Genomic DNA, 16636 nt, shown 5'->3' with positions numbered 1-16636 from the left:
TGTCTTGCTGGATATCCCAGTCCATTGTCCGGTAGGGACCTACTAACTATTGTCTTGTTGTGTGTGGTTATATGTGGTAATGTGTTAATATGTGTGGTTATAATGTGTGTTGTTGTGTGTTCTAGTCCAGTGTCCAGTGGGGACCTACTACTCCCTGGAGTATGCAGAGTGTGAGAGTTGCTGGCTGGGTTCCTACCAGGATCAGGAGGGTCAGATGGAGTGTAAGACCTGTCCCGATGGATCCTCCACAGCCTACCTCCACGCACGCAACCAGGACGAGTGTAAAGGTAAAACACTATCCCCTGGACAAGGTTAAATACACGGACAAGGTTAAACACACGGACAAGGTTAAACACCCGGACAAGGTTAAACACACGGACAAGGTTAAACACCCGGACAAGGTTAAACACCCGGACAAGGTTAAACACCCGGACAAGGTTAAACACACGGACAAGGTTAAACACACGGACAAGGTTAAACACACGGACAAGGTACTCAGGTGGACTCATACATTGGTAATACTGTACATAGGGCCATGTGAACTGACCAGAAAAACTCTGGGTCCCAGTAACTAGCTGGATCTGACCAGGACAACCCCTGGTCCCAGTGACTAGTTGGATCTGACCAGTAAAACTCTGGGCCCTAGTAACTAGTTGGCTCTGCCCAGTAAAACTCTGGGTCCCCGTAACTAGTTTTCTCTGACCAAGAAAACTCCTGGTCCCAGTAACTAGCTGGATCTGACCAGGAAAGCTCCTGGTCCTAAAATGACTGTATCGTCAACTCTACTCCTCATGAATGTAATAACACCAGGTGGTGTTACTACTAAATAATATTGAAGGTTATAAACTCAATAAACTCATTATTAGTATATGTTATATTGTATGTGTTTCTATGGGTGTGTTTCAGAGCAGTGCAAGCCTGGAGGTTACTCTGTGAACGGGCTGGAGACGTGCGAGTCGTGCCCGCTGGGGTACTACCAGCCTGGTTTGGGATCCAGGGAGTGTCTGGTCTGTCCGGATGAGACCTCCACCGTCACCAGCGGGGCAAGGGAGATGGCTGAGTGTGGAGGTGAGAGAGAGGGAGGGAGGGAGGGAGGGAGGGAGGGAGGGAGGGAGGGAGGGAGGGAGGGAGGGAAGGAGTAATGTAGGGAGGGAGGGAGGGAGGGAGGGAGGGAGGGAGGGAGGGAGGGAGGGAGGGAGGGAGGGAGGGAGGGAGGGAGGGAGGGAGGGAGGGAGGGAGGGTCAGAGGGGAGGGGAAACACAGACATGACTGCATTTACATTCAGACTGAACTCACCGACCTAGCATAAAAATTTGATTACTGTGCTTACTTCCATACTTTCATTAGTGACACTAGCCCTCCCTCCCTCCCTCTCCCCTTCCAGTTCCATGTTTGGCAGGTCATTTCTCTCGCACAGGGCTGGTCCCCTGCTACCCCTGTCCCAGAGACTACTACCAGCCAGACCACGGCCGCTCCTATTGCCTCTCCTGCCCATTCTACGGCACCACAACAGTTACCGGGGCCACCGCCATACAGCACTGCTCCAGTGAGTTACTGTTACACTACACTGCCTAAGTCTCAAATCCCACAATATTCCCCATATAGTGCACAAAATCACACACTATTCCCTATGTAGTGCACAAAATCACACACTATTCCCTATGTAGTGCACAAAATCACACACTATTCCCTATGCAGTGCACTAAATCACACCCTGTTTCTTATATATGCAGCCAAATAATTTCCAATAAAGTATGAACTGAACTATAGTGTACTTCATTACACCCTGTTTCCCTATAGTGTTCCCCCATAGGACTACTGACACATGGCTTTGGTCAAAATGACACTGGATGGGTACCAGGGTATAATTTAAGACCATAGACATACATCATTGTTTGAGACTGAGCCACTGAATGGAAAAGGGTTTGCAAAAAGGATCAGGAAAGAATGGAAATGATTTCGTCATGTGACTACTGAATGGAAATAACCGAGGAATTAAAAGCATTAAGGGTGCGAACAAACGGTGGCTGGTAGATGTGGCCAACCAGACTAAATGAGCTTTGTTAGTGTCTGCCAGTTTGGTGGCGACTGGAAACTCTCTCTCTCCTTTCTTCTCTGATTCTCTCTCTTTCCTTCTCTTTCTTTCTTTCTTTCTTTCTTTCTTTCTTTCTTTCTTTCTTTCTTTCTTTCTTTCTTTCTTTCTTTCTTTCTTTCTTTCTTTCTTTCTTTCTTTCTTTCTTTCTGTCTGTCTGTCTGTCTGTCTGTCTCTTTCTTTCTTTCTTTCTTTCTTTCTTTCTTTCTTTCTTTCTTTCTTTCTTTCTTTCTTTCTTTCTTTCTTTCTTTCTTTCTTTCTTTCTTTCTTTCTTTCTTTCTTTCTTTCTTTCTTTCTGTCTGTCTGTCTGTCTGTCTGTCTGTCTGTCTGTCTGTCTGTCTGTCTTTCTTTCTTTCTCTCTCTCTCTCTCTCTCTCTCTCTCTCTCTCTCTCTCTCTCTCTCCCCTTCTGCCTTTCCTTCCTCCCTTCCTTTTCCCCCTTCATCCCTCCTTCCCTCCCTCCCCCTCTTCTTTCTCTCCCTCTCACTCCCTCTCCCTCCATCTCTCCATCAGGTTTTGGCTCTAGTTTCCTGCCTAAGGAGGAGAGTGTGACATCAGCCCCAGAGGTGGTGGTTTCACAGGGCTATCAGGCTAGTAGCCAGGTGAGACTGACTGACCCATGTCCTCAAGAGACTCCTTAAGGGTTTTACAGCAGATAGGTTGACTTGACTGCACTATGGTTATGAGTTATGATCTGACCTGAGTTTCAAATACTTGAAATACTTTCTGTGCCTGTTTGGCTGCGTTTACACAGGCAGCCCAAATCGGATCTTTCTGCCCAATTATTGACAAGAGATCTGATCAGATTGGTCAAAATGCAGTGGCAGCCTTTGAGCTTGCCTTAATAAACCAACGGAAAGGACCCTAAAACTGAAAACCCCACCCACCTGTTGCACTCCAGGCAGACTCAAGCAAATGCTCAAAGTATTTCATTATGTTTCTTCAAGTATTTGAACCCAGGTCGGGTCATGGTTATTGACTATGGAGTGTACGAATACATTTCTCTCCTAGTCCTGAAATTCTCACACTCCATATTCATAAACATGACTCCTAACCACAACACTGTTCCTCTCCCCAGGTCTTCCATGAGTGTTTCTTGAACCCCTGTCAGAACAGGGGACGTGTGAGGAGGTGGGGGCGGGTTACATCTGCACCTGTCTACCTGGTTTCACAGGTAAACTATACCCATGGATGCATTCTTCATCTATTCAAACTTCTAGTCGTGTGTAGGCTTTCGGTCAAAACAACGTTCGTCAGAGCAATACAAAGTTAGGGCCAAAATGCCAGTTGTCTCGTCATAAGGCTGTGAAAATGTATTTCTACCTGCAGGGGCGAAGTGTGAGAGTGACATAGACGAGTGTGACTCGGCACCGTGTCAGAATGGGGGTCTGTGTAAGGACGGCATGGGAGACTTCCTCTGCCAGTGCAGACCGGGCTTTGTAGGTATGGGGACATCATGAATGTCTTGTACCCAGTTTCCACTCCCTTCCACTTCATTCCCTTTTAATTTTCTTGTCTCTCCTAGACATTTAGTAGCCTGGGTACCCGTCTGTTTTCTGTAGAAATGTCAGTCCTATCAGTCCTTGCCAAACATGTCTACGACATAGGACCTGGCTAAGGCAGGAGCAGACTGTCACCTAGGCATTTAGTGCTGGTCATTTGTAACCGACCTGATGACGGACTGTCGTTTCTTTTTGCTAATGTCGTTTCTCTGTCCTAGGTTCTCTGTGTGAGGCGGAGGTGAACGAGTGTAGCTCCTCCCCCTGTTTGAATGAAGGAGTGTGTGTGGACGAGGTCAACCAGTACACCTGCAGCTGTGCTGATGGCTTCACAGGTGGGATCCCTCTACCACATTTCATGCAACTACAGCAAAGGCAAAACCAGCAAAACCACATCTGTTTGCAACATCAATGAAAAGCCAGCTACAGTTTATGCAGCAAACGTTCAATGCTGACAATGCAATTGAATCCAACAACATGATCTTCTTCTAGGTTCTCATTGTGAGCTGGAGATAGACGAGTGTCAGTCCAGCCCGTGTCTGAACGGGGGGGTGTGTGACGACCTGGAGGGGGGTTACTCCTGCACCTGCCTCCCAGGCTACTCTGGGGACCGCTGTGAGGTCAACGTGGACGAGTGTAACAGCGCCCCCTGTCAGAACGGAGGGACATGTCGGGATGCCGTCAACAACTTCAGGTAATAAAAACCCTTTGCGGAAGGAGGTCTACGGACCTTCGGGGCTTCCTGGTTAAATAAAGGTTATATCCAAAATATAATAAAATGTGACTGACTGCTGTCAACCAAGTTGCCATATCTTACTTCACCTACCAACATACTCATCTGCATGTTGATGTTTTTTTGGATAAACAAATATTTAAATCTAGACAATTTGTTGAGCTTTTAATAGTGAAAGATAGTGAAGGCTAGCGTGCAAGGAACAGCATCTAGAATTTTTTTAATCAAATATGACACATCAGGATGAAATTGGTTAAATATCGCGTTTGATGCTCATAATGTATTGCACAGGTATATATGACGTACTGGTCTCTTTCTGTGTCCAGGTGCCAGTGTGTGGAGGGCTACCGGGGCAGGCTCTGTCAGGTAGATGTGGATGAGTGTCAAGCTAACCCCTGTATCAACGGGGCCACATGTGTGGACGGACTGGGCTTCTACACCTGCCGCTGCCCTCCTGGGTTCAACGGAACCAGGTGTGAGACAGGTATAGATGCCATGGAGAGAGAGAGAGAGAGAGAGAGAGAGAGAGAGAGAGAGAGAGAGGGAGAGAGAGAGAGAGAGAGAGAGAGAGAGAGAGAGGGAGAGGGAGAGAGAGAGAGAGGGAGAGAGAGGGAGAGAGAGAGAGAGAGAGAGAGAGGAGAGAGAGAGGAGAGGAGAGAGAGAGAGAGAGAGAGAGAGAGAGAGAGAGAGAGAGAGAGAGAGAGAGAGAGGATGTGGAGGAGTTTGTGTTTATTGTGGTAGAGTTTGTGTTTATTGCGATTTTACCACAGTCTCAAAGAAGCACATTTATGGAAGTAAAACTTTGGCTGGGTCAGAAATGGCACCCTATTCTTTAGTCTTTATAGTGTACTATGTAGGGAACAGGGTGCTATTTTCACGTCGCGAAACCACTATTTAGTTTCAAACAGGGTTATCATAATGAGAGCTTTCCTGTTTTCAGAAAGGAGAAAGGTAAATGGATCAATATCAACTTCAAAATCCATTTTCATAGTCAACCATTTCTCTCTCTCTCACCATTTGTCTCTCCTTCTAACCTTAATGACTCAGAAACTGCTCTATTTATTTACTTATAAAACCTTTTTTGTAATAATCTTAATTTCCGGCCTTAACATTTTCTCTCCTTCAGAGATGTCAACATCCTTCAACCTGGACTTCGAGGTGTCAGGTATCCATGGTTACGTGATGATGGACGGCATGATGCCGGCACTGACGGAGATCACGTGTACTTTCTGGATGAGGTCTTCGGACACCACCAACTACGGCACGCCCATATCCTACGCCGTGGAGGGAAGTGACAACGCCTTCCTGCTCATAGACTACAATGGGTCAGTGCTGCCACGCACACACACAGACACATACACACCCACACAGACACACACATAACTTTCCCTTTCCCATAAATGTTACGGCTGTCATAAGACACTAGCCACAGCTATACTATTCTTGGGGTCCTCACAAAACACAATACAAAACAATATTATTTTCTGTCTTTTCTCTGCTGCCTCCCCCTGCCTCCCCCTGCCTCCACCTCTCTCTCTCTCTCTCTCCCTCCCTTTTCCCCAGGTGGGTCCTGTACGTCAACGGTAAGGAGCGTATCACAGACTGCCCGGCGGTCAACACGGGTCAGTGGCACCACATCGGCGTGTCATGGCGTAGCTGGGACGGGGACTGGAGGGTCTATATCAATGGCAACCCCTCGGACGGAGGGAAAGGCCTGTCAGTGGGCACCACCATCCCAGGTGTAGTGCTATCCTCAGCCTGCTCATAGCTGTGGTCTGCACCGTATTCATAGTTCCATGCATATAATGTAGTTTCCTACATCCCAAGTGTAGCGCTATTGTCAGCCTGCTCAAAATAAAGTAGCAGTTCATTGTCAATCTATATATCATCATAGCACCACAGCTAACCATCCCAGGTGTAGTGCTATTTTCAGTAGTGCCTTAGCCTGATCTTGTGTCTGCTTATTGTGTCCTTATGTCCTGGTAGCCTGCTTACAGTTTCTAAGTGGGGCACAGTTTAGCATATCAAAAAGTAGAATGAGGCTATTTTGCAGGTCTTAATGAAATAATAGCAGTGAGGTTAGGTTTCCAAGGCACATTTCACAGAACCCAAAGAAAGCAAGAGAGGTGGTTAACCTTTGACCCTTGACCTCTACCCTCCAGGTGGAGGGGCGTTGGTTCTGGGCCAGGACCAGGACCAGAGGGGCGAGGGCTTCAACCCCGTAGAGTCCTTCGTCGGGTCCCTCAGCCAGCTCCACATCTGGGACCGGGTTCTCGACCCACAGCAAGTAAATCCCACTGACACACAAATCCAACTGTCCTAGCTACTGCTCTACAACCTGAACTACAGACTCACATATTAGAACTGTAACTAGTATATCACCATCTAAACATAACGATCAGCTTAGTTACTAAGTCTGTTTCTGCTTTAGAACAACTTGTTTTTCATTGCCACGCTAACCATGTTGGACACACAAAATAGTAGTCTCAAGCAGAAGAAGGCTGTTGTCCAGGCTACATAACTAACTACAGTACATAAACTAGCATCTCTGGGTGGCAAATGTTTGAAATGTCTGTGTAACATATAAAACAAACCTCTGTCGCATAAAGTGACCTCCATATTTCTCTGGGGTCCATAGATCAAAATACTAGCCAACACCTGCCCGGGGAACAACATCAGAGGCAACGTCCTGGCGTGGCCGGACTTCCTCAATGGATTGGTGGGGAGAGTCAAGACCAACCCCGACTGCATATTCTGTGCTGGTGAGGGACAGATCTAGGATCAGCTTACTCTGGCAAACACATGTCTAGTGGAAACGTTAACCCTCTCCGTTCTCCTCCTCAATTGCATTTGTTTGTGTGTCAGACTGCCCCCTACTAGAGAATGCTGTGCCTCACCTGCGTGCGTCCAGTCCAGCTGTCAGCCCCGGCTCTCAGACGCAGCTGTTCTGTGATCCCGGCTTCTACCTGGTGGGGGAGCCGCTGCTTCAGTGTCAGAACAAGGGAGAGTGGAGTCACGCCCTGCCCCGCTGTGAACGTGAGGGACCATTAGTTAGACATACACAGACCCAAACACTATATTCACACATACATGCATCCATGCACCTCGACACACACGCGCGCATGCGTGCGTACATGCACTCACGCAGGCAAGCACACACACGCATACACACACACAGACAGAAGCATTAGAACGCAGAGTTTGCATTTGAGTCAGCTAAATACGTAAGCATGACCTCAGTAGTAGAGGATAACCATCAGAAAGCAGTCACACACCAAAACCATTGAGCCTATCTGCCAATTATTTAAATTCATATTTCAATGGCAACGTGGGCAAACTCAGACATGAAATGCCGAACAACAAACGGTGAGCTATCATATTAATGTATAAAATGCCCAATAATGAAAGAAAAACATTGTCATTTTGAATTCTATAAAGTTAGTGTCAAAGAGGCTGACAAATGATTGTTGTCCATCGATAATGAGAAACCACCTGGTGTTGACAAATGAGATAGGAAGCTACTGAGAATGGTAGCAGACTATATCGCCACTCCTGTTTGTCATATCTTTCATCTGAGCCTCGGCAAAATTGTTTGTCCTCAGACCTGGAGGGAAGCTAAAGTCATGCCTCTACCCAAGAATGGTAAAACACCCTTTACTGGTTCTAACAGCCGACCAATCAGCTTGCTGCCGGCTCTTAGCAAACCGTTGGGGGAAAAAATGGTGTTTGACCAGATACAATGTTTTTTTTCTTTGAACAATGTAACACCAGACTTTCAGCATTCTTATAGAGAAGGGCACTCAACATGCACTGTGCTGACACAAATAACTGATGATTGGCTAAAAGAAATGGATGATTAGAATTGTGGGAGCTGTATTGTTAGACTGTAGTGCAGCCTTTGATGTTATTGACCATAATCTGTTAGTGGAAAAAATGTATATGTTGTGGCTTTACATCTTCTACCATATCATGGGCTGAGAGATACTGTATCTATCCATAGACCCTAAACAAAGAGTTGCAGTCCGTTTTGGAATGGGTGGCTAGTAATAAACTAGTCCTGAACATCTCTAAAACTAAGAGCATTGTATTTGGGACAAATCAATCCCTAAGTTCGAGACTTCAGCTGAATCTGGTAAAGAATGGTGTGTCTGTTGAGCAAGTAGAGGAAATTAATATTCTTGGTGTCACCTTAGACAGTAAATGATCATGGCCAAAGCATATTGATTCAATTATTGTAAAGACGGGGAGAGGTCTGTTTGTGATAAAGAGATGCTCAGCTTTCTTTAAACCATAATCGACCAAACAAGTCCTGCAGGCTCTAGTTTTTATCTATTCTTGACTACTGCCCGGGGATATAGTAAAGTGTTGCAAAGAAAGACCTAGAAAATCTGCAGCTGGCCGAGAACAGCACATCTTTCCCTTCAATGTACACAGATGGCTAATGTCAACCGTGTGCATGTCAGTCTCTCTTAGCTCAAAGTAGAAGAGAGATTGACTGCATAAATTGTTTTTTTGTTGTTGGTGGGAAATATTAACGTGTTTAAAATGTCCAAATTGTCTGTATAATCAACTTACATATCGCTCTGACAGACATACTTACCCCACCAGACATGCCACCAGGGGTCTCTTCACAGTCCCCAGGTCCAGAACAAATTCAAGAAAGCTTACAGTATTATATAGAGCCATGATTGCATTGAACTCCCTTCCATTTCATATAGCGCCAGTGAACAGCAAATCTTGTTTAAAAAATTACAAAATAAAGCAACACCTCATGGCGCAATGCCTCTGACATGTATGTGTAACTGATAGATGCACACACACACACACACACACACACAACACACACACACACACACACAACACACACACACACACACACACACACACACACACACACACACACACACACACACACACACACACACACACACACACACACACACACACACACACACACACACATACACACATACACACACCACACACACACACAACACACACACACAACACACACACACACACACACACACACAACACACACACACACACACACAACACACACATACACACACACACACGCACACACATTATTATTCTTTAGTTCTATTGTTTGTTTGTATGTTTTTATTTGTGTTCATTTGTGTGTCTTTAGTTGTAGTTGTTTTTATTTGATATATATGTGTCTGTAATGTCTATGTTCATGTTTTAAATGTATGTAAACTGTAAAGTCTCTTTGTCTGTAATGTCTTTCTCGTTATGTGTCGGACCCCAGGAAGACTAGCTGTCGCCATTGGCGTCGGCTAATGGGGATCCTAATAAAAATCATAAAATCATGACCTGTGTACTGTCTATCTATAGGAGTGACATATGGGTTAATACCTACCATCTTCGTTATCGTAACCATAGTAGATACATAGCCATCGAACACATTCACAAAACCTAACCTGTGTATATTTACCTGTTTACCTGCATAGGAGTGACGTGTGGTCCCCCTCGGCCCCTGGAGCATGGTCTATTCCAGGGTTCCGACTACCACGCAGGCAGCACTGTGGTGTACCAGTGTAACCCTGGCTTCTACCTGCTGGGGGATGCCAAGGTTCTCTGTACCAACAGTGGGAAGTGGGGAGGAAACCCACCAGCCTGCCTGGGTAAGACTGAAACTCAGACACTGGATGAATATGCATGATAAACTGTCTCAATTCGTTAGCCTCAATTTGTCGGAGCATGGACTCTACAAGGTGTCGAAAGAGTTCCACAGGGATGCTGACCCGTGTTGGCTCCAACACTTCCCACGGTTGTGTCAAGTTGACTGGCTGTCTTTTTGGGTGGTGGACCATTCTTGATACACGCAGGAAACTGTTGAGTGTGAAAAACCCAGCAGCGTTACGGCACCTACTACCATACCCCGTTCATAGGCACTGAAATCTTTTGTCTTGCCCATTCCCCCTCCATGTCTCAGTTGTCTCAAGGCTTAAAAATGATTCTTTAACCTGTGTTTGACCCCTTCATCTACACTGATTGAAGTGGATATAACAAGTGACCTCTATAAGGGTAGCTTTCACCTGGATTCACCTGGTCAGTGTACACTACCGTTCAAAAGTTTGGGGTCCCTTAAAAATGTCCTTGTTTTTGATAGAAAAGCAAATGTTTTGTCCATTAAAATAACATCAAATTCATCAGAAATATAGTGTAGTCATTATTAATGTTGTAAATTACCATTGTATCTGGAAACAGCAGATTTTAATGGAATATCTACATAGGCGTAGAGGCCCATTATTAGCATCCATCACTCCTGTGTTCCAATGGCATGTTGTGTTAGGTAATCCAAGTGTATCATTTTAAAAGGCTAATTGATCATTAGAAAACCCTTTTGCAATTATGTTAGCACAGCTGAAAACTGTTGTACTGATTAAAGAAGCAATAAAACTGACCTTCTTTAGACTAGTTGAGTATCTGGAGCATCAGCATTTGTGGGTCGGATTACAGGCTCAAAATGGCTAGAAATAAATAACTTTCTTCTGAAACTTGTCAGTCTATTCTTGTTCTGAGAAATGAAGGCCATTCCATGCGAGAAATTGCAAAAAAAACTGAAGATCTCGTACAACTCTGTGTACTACTCCCTTCACAGAACAACGCAAACTGGCTCTATCCAGAATAGAAAGAGGAGTGGGAGGCCCCGGTGCACAACTAAGCAAGAGGACAAGTACATTAGAGTGTCTAGTTTGAGAAACTGATGCCTCATAAGTCATCAACTGGCAGCTTCATTAAATAGTACCCGCAAAACACCAGTCTCAGCGTCAACAGTGAAGAGGCGTCTCCGGGATGCTGGCCTTCTAGGCAGAGTTGCAAAGAAAAAGCCATATCTCAGACTGGCCAATAAGAATAAAAGATTAAGATGGGCAAAAGAACACAGACACTGGACAGAGGAACTCTGCCTAGAAGGCCAGCATCCCTGAAGAGCCTCTTCACTGTTGATGTTGAGACTGGTGTTTTGCGGGTACTATTTAATGATGCTGCCAGTTGAGGACTTGTGAGGTGTATGTTTCTCCAACTAGGCGCTCTAATGTACTTGTAGATATTAAAATGTATTTTTATAAATCTGCCATTCCCAGCTACAATAGTCATTAACAATGTCTACACTGTATTTCTGATCGATTTGATGTTATTTTAATGGACAAAAAATGTGCTTTTCTTTCAAAAACAAGGACATTTCTAAGTGACCCCAAACTTTGTAATAGTAGTGTATGTCATGGAAAGATGTTCCTAATGTTTTGTATAACTACCGTGTTTAGTGTATGTCAATAAATACATGTTTTCAACCACTGCAGTGTGTAATGATGGTATGTGTACATACAGATGTGGATGAGTGTGCTTTGGGCTCAGACTGCGATGAACACGCCAGCTGTCAGAACACAGACGGCTCTTATACCTGCACCTGTATCCACCCCTACACCGGAGATGGGAAGAACTGCACAGGTAACACACACACAAACACGTACTGTAGCATACTGCAGGCCCGGACCATACCACCTGAGCCCAAGGTTTCCCCCAGTCAGGTCCTGTGGTCAGGAAAATCTCAGGGCCTCAGCAATGACACTTCTTAGTTATACCACAAGCTACAAAACCCCTTATCAATGTATAGCAATGCCTCTCATGCCTTATCATCAAACAACTAGAGTTTACCAAAATGTTTGAATTCATGAATATCTTTTGGCACTTCAAGGTGCAGTATGTAGCTACAGTACCAAACCTTTGTAGTTTTTTTTCTCTGTATTTATGTTATCAATCTAGAGCCAGTAAAGTGTGAGAACCCGGGGGCACCAGAGTTCGGTTACCGGGACGGCAGTAACTTCTTGATGGGAAGTGAGGTTGTGTTCAGCTGCAAGGAGGGTTACGAACTGATTGGCTCATCGCATGTCCAATGCCTGGAGACAGGAAGCTGGAATGGTGTTTTCCCATATTGTAGAGGTACAGAAAACATCAACATACAGTACCAGTCAAAAGTTTGGACACACCTACTCATTCAAGGGTTTTTCTGTATTTTTCTGTATTTTTTACTATTTCTACATTGTACAATAATAGTGAAGACATCAAAACTATGAAATAACACATATGGAATCATGTAGTAACCAAAAAATTGTTAAACAAATCAAAATATATGTTATATTTTAAATTCTCTTGGTATTCTCTCAACCAGCTTCACCTGGAATGATTTCCCACATATGTTCCCACATATGCTGAGCACTTGTTGGCTGTTTTTCCTTCACAAACCATCCCAATAGGGTTGAGGTCAGGTGATTGTGGAGGCCAGGTCATCTGATGCAGCCCTCCATCACTCTACTTATTGGTCAAATAGCCCTTACACAGTCTGGAGGTGTGCTGGGTCATTGTCCTGTTGAAAAACAAAGGATAGTCCCACTAAGCGCAAACCAAATGTGTTGGCGTATCGCTGAAGAATGTTGTGGTAGCCATACTGGTTAAGTGTGCCATGAATTCTAAATAAATCACAGACAGTGTTACCAGCAAAGCACACCCACACCATCACCGCTCGTCCTCTATGCTTCACGTGGGAACCACACATGTAGTGATCACCGATTCACCTACTCTGCATCTCTTCTTGGTTGAAATCAAAAATCTCAAATTTGGACTCATCAGACCAAAGGACAGATTTCATGGTTCTAATGTGCATTGCGCGTGTTTCTTGGCCCAAGCAAGTCTCTTCTTCTTATTGGTGTCCTTTAGTAGTGGTTTCTTTGCAGCAATTCGACCATGAAGGCATGATTCATGCAGTCTCCTCTGAACAGTTGATGCTGAGATGTGTCTGTTACTTGGAACTCTATGAAGCATTTATTTGGGCTGCAATTTCTGAGGCTGGTAACTCTAATGAACTTATCCTCTGCGGCAGAGGTAACTCTGGGTCAAAGTTATGACATTTTCTGGACTAACTGATGTAATGATGGACTGTTGTTTCTCTTTGCTTTTCTCTTTGAGCTGTTCTTGCCATAATATGGACTTGGAAGGGTTATCTTCAATACCAAACCTACCTTGTCTCAATACAACATTATGTACAGTATGCTAATGTATCCAGAAATACCCAGTTTCATGACAGTCCATTTCCATTTGAGTAATCTAACACTACCCTCATATCCAGAGGGTACAGCCACTGCATTCAATGAGGTACTTAGTCAACAACATTATAAATAACACAATTATCCTGATTATGCCCATCGATCCTTTGTTAATCTCAGATCTGCCTCTGAACCGGGCCACTGGATCTAACCCTAACACACACTGTTTCTGGGCCTAACCCTAACTCACACTGTCTCTGGGTCACATAGTCTTGTGAAAGCCAGGGGAACCAGATCGGTATTGGACAAGTCTGGTCTGGCCTGCCTGGTCACACCACATAGGCACTGGTTACCATGGATATTATACAGAGAACCAGGGTTTCAGTACCAGGATGTTATACTGTACCTGTGTGTCCTCTGATTCCAACAGGTGGGAAATATGACATACTGTATATAAGTTGTTTGTCAAAAAGTAATCAACCGTTTCTTAGACCCCATTGAAATATGAGGAAACTGGCAGGTGAACTGAAGTCTTGGTTCAAAGTTTCATAACCTAATAGGACATTATACTATAGAACAACATAACATGATGAAACATTATTCACCGAATAACTTTCATAAAAGCAGTTTATTTTTGTAAATTGACCATTCCTAGAACTGATCAGCCCCCGCGGTCTTGTCTTGTTCCCCAGCCCTCTCCTGTGGACGGCCCTCTGTCCCAGAGAATGCTGTGATGATGGGGACCAACTTCACGTTTGGAAGCAAGGTGACTTTCAGGTACCACCATCAGCCGTTTAGCTGAAACAACAATACGGATGTGCTGTTGCGTTGAGATAATGCTGCAGTAATATATTCTGTTCTCTATTCTCTCTCTCCCATTAAGATACTGTATGTGTTACTTACTGTAAAGATATCAACAACCAAACACATTTCCATGAGCATTAGGCTGATAGATAGTTGCTGAAATAAACCTCTATTGACTTTGCCATGTCTCCCGTATTCTCCCATTATGAATGTATTTATTTCCCTCTGGTCCACTTCAGCTGTGTTACGGGGTTCGTCCCAGGTGACCCCTATGATATGCGGTGTCAGGGCAGTCTGAAGTGGAGCAGAGCGCCCCCTGCCTGTCAACGAGTCACCTGTGGGGACCCTCCACGCGTAGACAATTCAGATGTCACCCTCAAAGGGACAACTTACCTGTCCACAGTGCTCTACACCTGTGCAGAGGGATACAGGTAAGGATGAAGTCTGTCCTGGGTTATCATTTCTGGTCTTATATCCACATAGCGTCTCCGAGTGGGAGTGCTGATCTAGGATCAGGTCTCCAACTGCCCATATAATCTTATTCATCATAATATAAAAGGTGAAACTGATCCTAGATCAGCAGTTCCTGGTATTATGGGTCTTATAAAGGTTCATGAAGGTGTCATAAAAAGATAAGATCCTTATCCATTGAAAAGAATAAGACATTCTATAGATTGAAGTTCCTCCCTCGATGTAGTGAGTTTGAAAGTGGTAGCTAGTAAATATGTGATAGAAAGCAACTGACTACTGTTGCTGCGCATACTGCTTGAAAGTGTTGCGAGTGTGACAGATTGTGTGTGTGTATGAGTATAGATATATTGTGTGTAAAATGTGTGCATGTGTTAAGACTGCAGGGCTCTGAGGAGGTGGTGTGTGAGGCGTCAGGAGAGTGGAGCAGCCCTGCTCCTTTGTGTGCCAGCATCCACTGTGGAGACCCTCCTGCCCTCCGAGACGCCGCAACCATCGGGGACGACCACGCCCTGGGCAACAAGGTGCACTACGTCTGCAAAGAAGGGTAAATAATGTACAGTCAACCATATTCCATTAGGATACAAGTTAGTATGTTGACTTAATTGAGGCCTTGTATATTCCAGGCAACACTTCTCAAGTGTTGTAAGACCTGGCTGAACACGACTACCTCAGTGTTAGCATCATCACCATTAAAGTCACAGTTCAAGTAATCTCGTCCCTGTTGAACAGTCTGGTTTCACAGCACCTCAGAGCGGGACTTGACTGGAAGTCTATGGCAGGAGCGGACGAAACAACCACTGATTTTAATTGGCTGATCTCTCAGGCTATTAGCATAGCCCTCCCTCGTACATTGCATCTTAGAAATAGTTTTCACATATAAACTTTATATGCCCGAACTCAGAATTTATTGGGCTTCCCAAAAAATGGTGGCATGCTCGCTCCCTCTCCCGACTCAATTTTAACCACACCCTTTTCAAGTCCCACTTTGTTGCACAGTGTTACCAGGCTCTATGCGCCAGCAATTCCAGCCAAGGGCGAGTTACAGTTCAAGTAGTTGTTACAGTATGTAGTTGTACAGGTAGTAGTGCTATACCATTTTGTATCTTTACTTTCATTTTTTGTTGGATTTATTACTTCCTGTCCTGATCCACATTTGATTGTCTCTGTCTCCACAGATACACTCTGATTGGACCAGAGACCAGAGAGTGCCTGTCAACTGGCCAATGGAGTCCTACCTTCGCTCAGTGTGTCCCCCGATCCTGTGGCCCTCCCCCTTCCATAGACCACGCCATTGCCCATGCCGGCCACCAGCTCTTTGGCGACACGGCCAACTACTTCTGCACAGACGGCTACACCGCTGGCAACAATTCTAAGGTTATTCATCTCTTTTATTGCCCTTTCATTTGTTTGGATCTCGTTCATTTTGTTGTTCTTTTTTTTATGCAGTTAAATAAAGTTTGATTTGATTTCAAGGTGGTCTGCAACGCCCAGGGAGTGTGGGCACCCCCCGAAGGCCAGGAGGACCCTCACTGCATTGCCAATTTCTGCCAGCGCCCGACTGACCTGCCCCACGCCATCTTGGACTCCGCCAATAAGCCCAAGTATGCCAGCAACACAGAGGTCAGCTACAAATGTGAAGAGGGTTTCGTCCTCAACACAACCGCCACACTGAAATGCATGATTGGAGGGAAATGGATGCCCTCGCCGTACGATGTGGGTTGCGTGCCGGTGCGGTGCTCCAAACCATCTGGCATCGAGAGGGGGTATGTGAGTGGAACCAACTATAGTTTTGGAGCAATGGTGGCGTACAGTTGTGATAAGGGTTTCCTGATCCGAGGGGAGAAGAGGAGGACATGTAAGGCCAATGGAGAGTGGGGAGGGGTCCTACCTGTCTGTCAGCCTGTCTCTTGCCCCTTCCCCCCGCCCCTCAAAAATGGATTCATCCAGGTACGTTGTTCCTCCTCTCAAATT

The 16636-nt window shown here is 45.1% G+C and overlaps 1 protein-coding gene across 1 annotated transcript in view; it reads left to right on the top strand.

Moving 5' to 3' along the window:
• The window catches only part of LOC109896487 (sushi, von Willebrand factor type A, EGF and pentraxin domain-containing protein 1-like), a 133933-nt gene that overhangs the window by 92418 nt on the left and 24879 nt on the right, over positions 1 to 16636 (top strand). The window contains 23 exon segments of the mRNA XM_031832222.1: positions 126 to 287; positions 907 to 1068; positions 1385 to 1546; positions 2604 to 2692; positions 3169 to 3202; positions 3205 to 3264; positions 3420 to 3533; positions 3811 to 3924; positions 4082 to 4283; positions 4649 to 4806; positions 5449 to 5647; positions 5886 to 6061; positions 6485 to 6609; positions 6961 to 7084; positions 7188 to 7358; positions 9797 to 9970; positions 11679 to 11798; positions 12114 to 12290; positions 14083 to 14167; positions 14434 to 14625; positions 15042 to 15209; positions 15841 to 16039; positions 16139 to 16612. Of these exon segments, the coding sequence (XP_031688082.1) occupies positions 126 to 287; positions 907 to 1068; positions 1385 to 1546; positions 2604 to 2692; positions 3169 to 3202; positions 3205 to 3264; positions 3420 to 3533; positions 3811 to 3924; positions 4082 to 4283; positions 4649 to 4806; positions 5449 to 5647; positions 5886 to 6061; positions 6485 to 6609; positions 6961 to 7084; positions 7188 to 7358; positions 9797 to 9970; positions 11679 to 11798; positions 12114 to 12290; positions 14083 to 14167; positions 14434 to 14625; positions 15042 to 15209; positions 15841 to 16039; positions 16139 to 16612 (3641 nt within the window).

This window comes from Oncorhynchus kisutch, linkage group LG9 (assembly GCF_002021735.2).
Source record: "Oncorhynchus kisutch isolate 150728-3 linkage group LG9, Okis_V2, whole genome shotgun sequence".
NCBI classification, from domain to species: domain Eukaryota; kingdom Metazoa; phylum Chordata; class Actinopteri; order Salmoniformes; family Salmonidae; genus Oncorhynchus; species Oncorhynchus kisutch.
The sequence above is the reverse complement of the archived record's forward strand: the minus strand, read 5'-3'. Positions and strand labels throughout refer to the sequence as shown.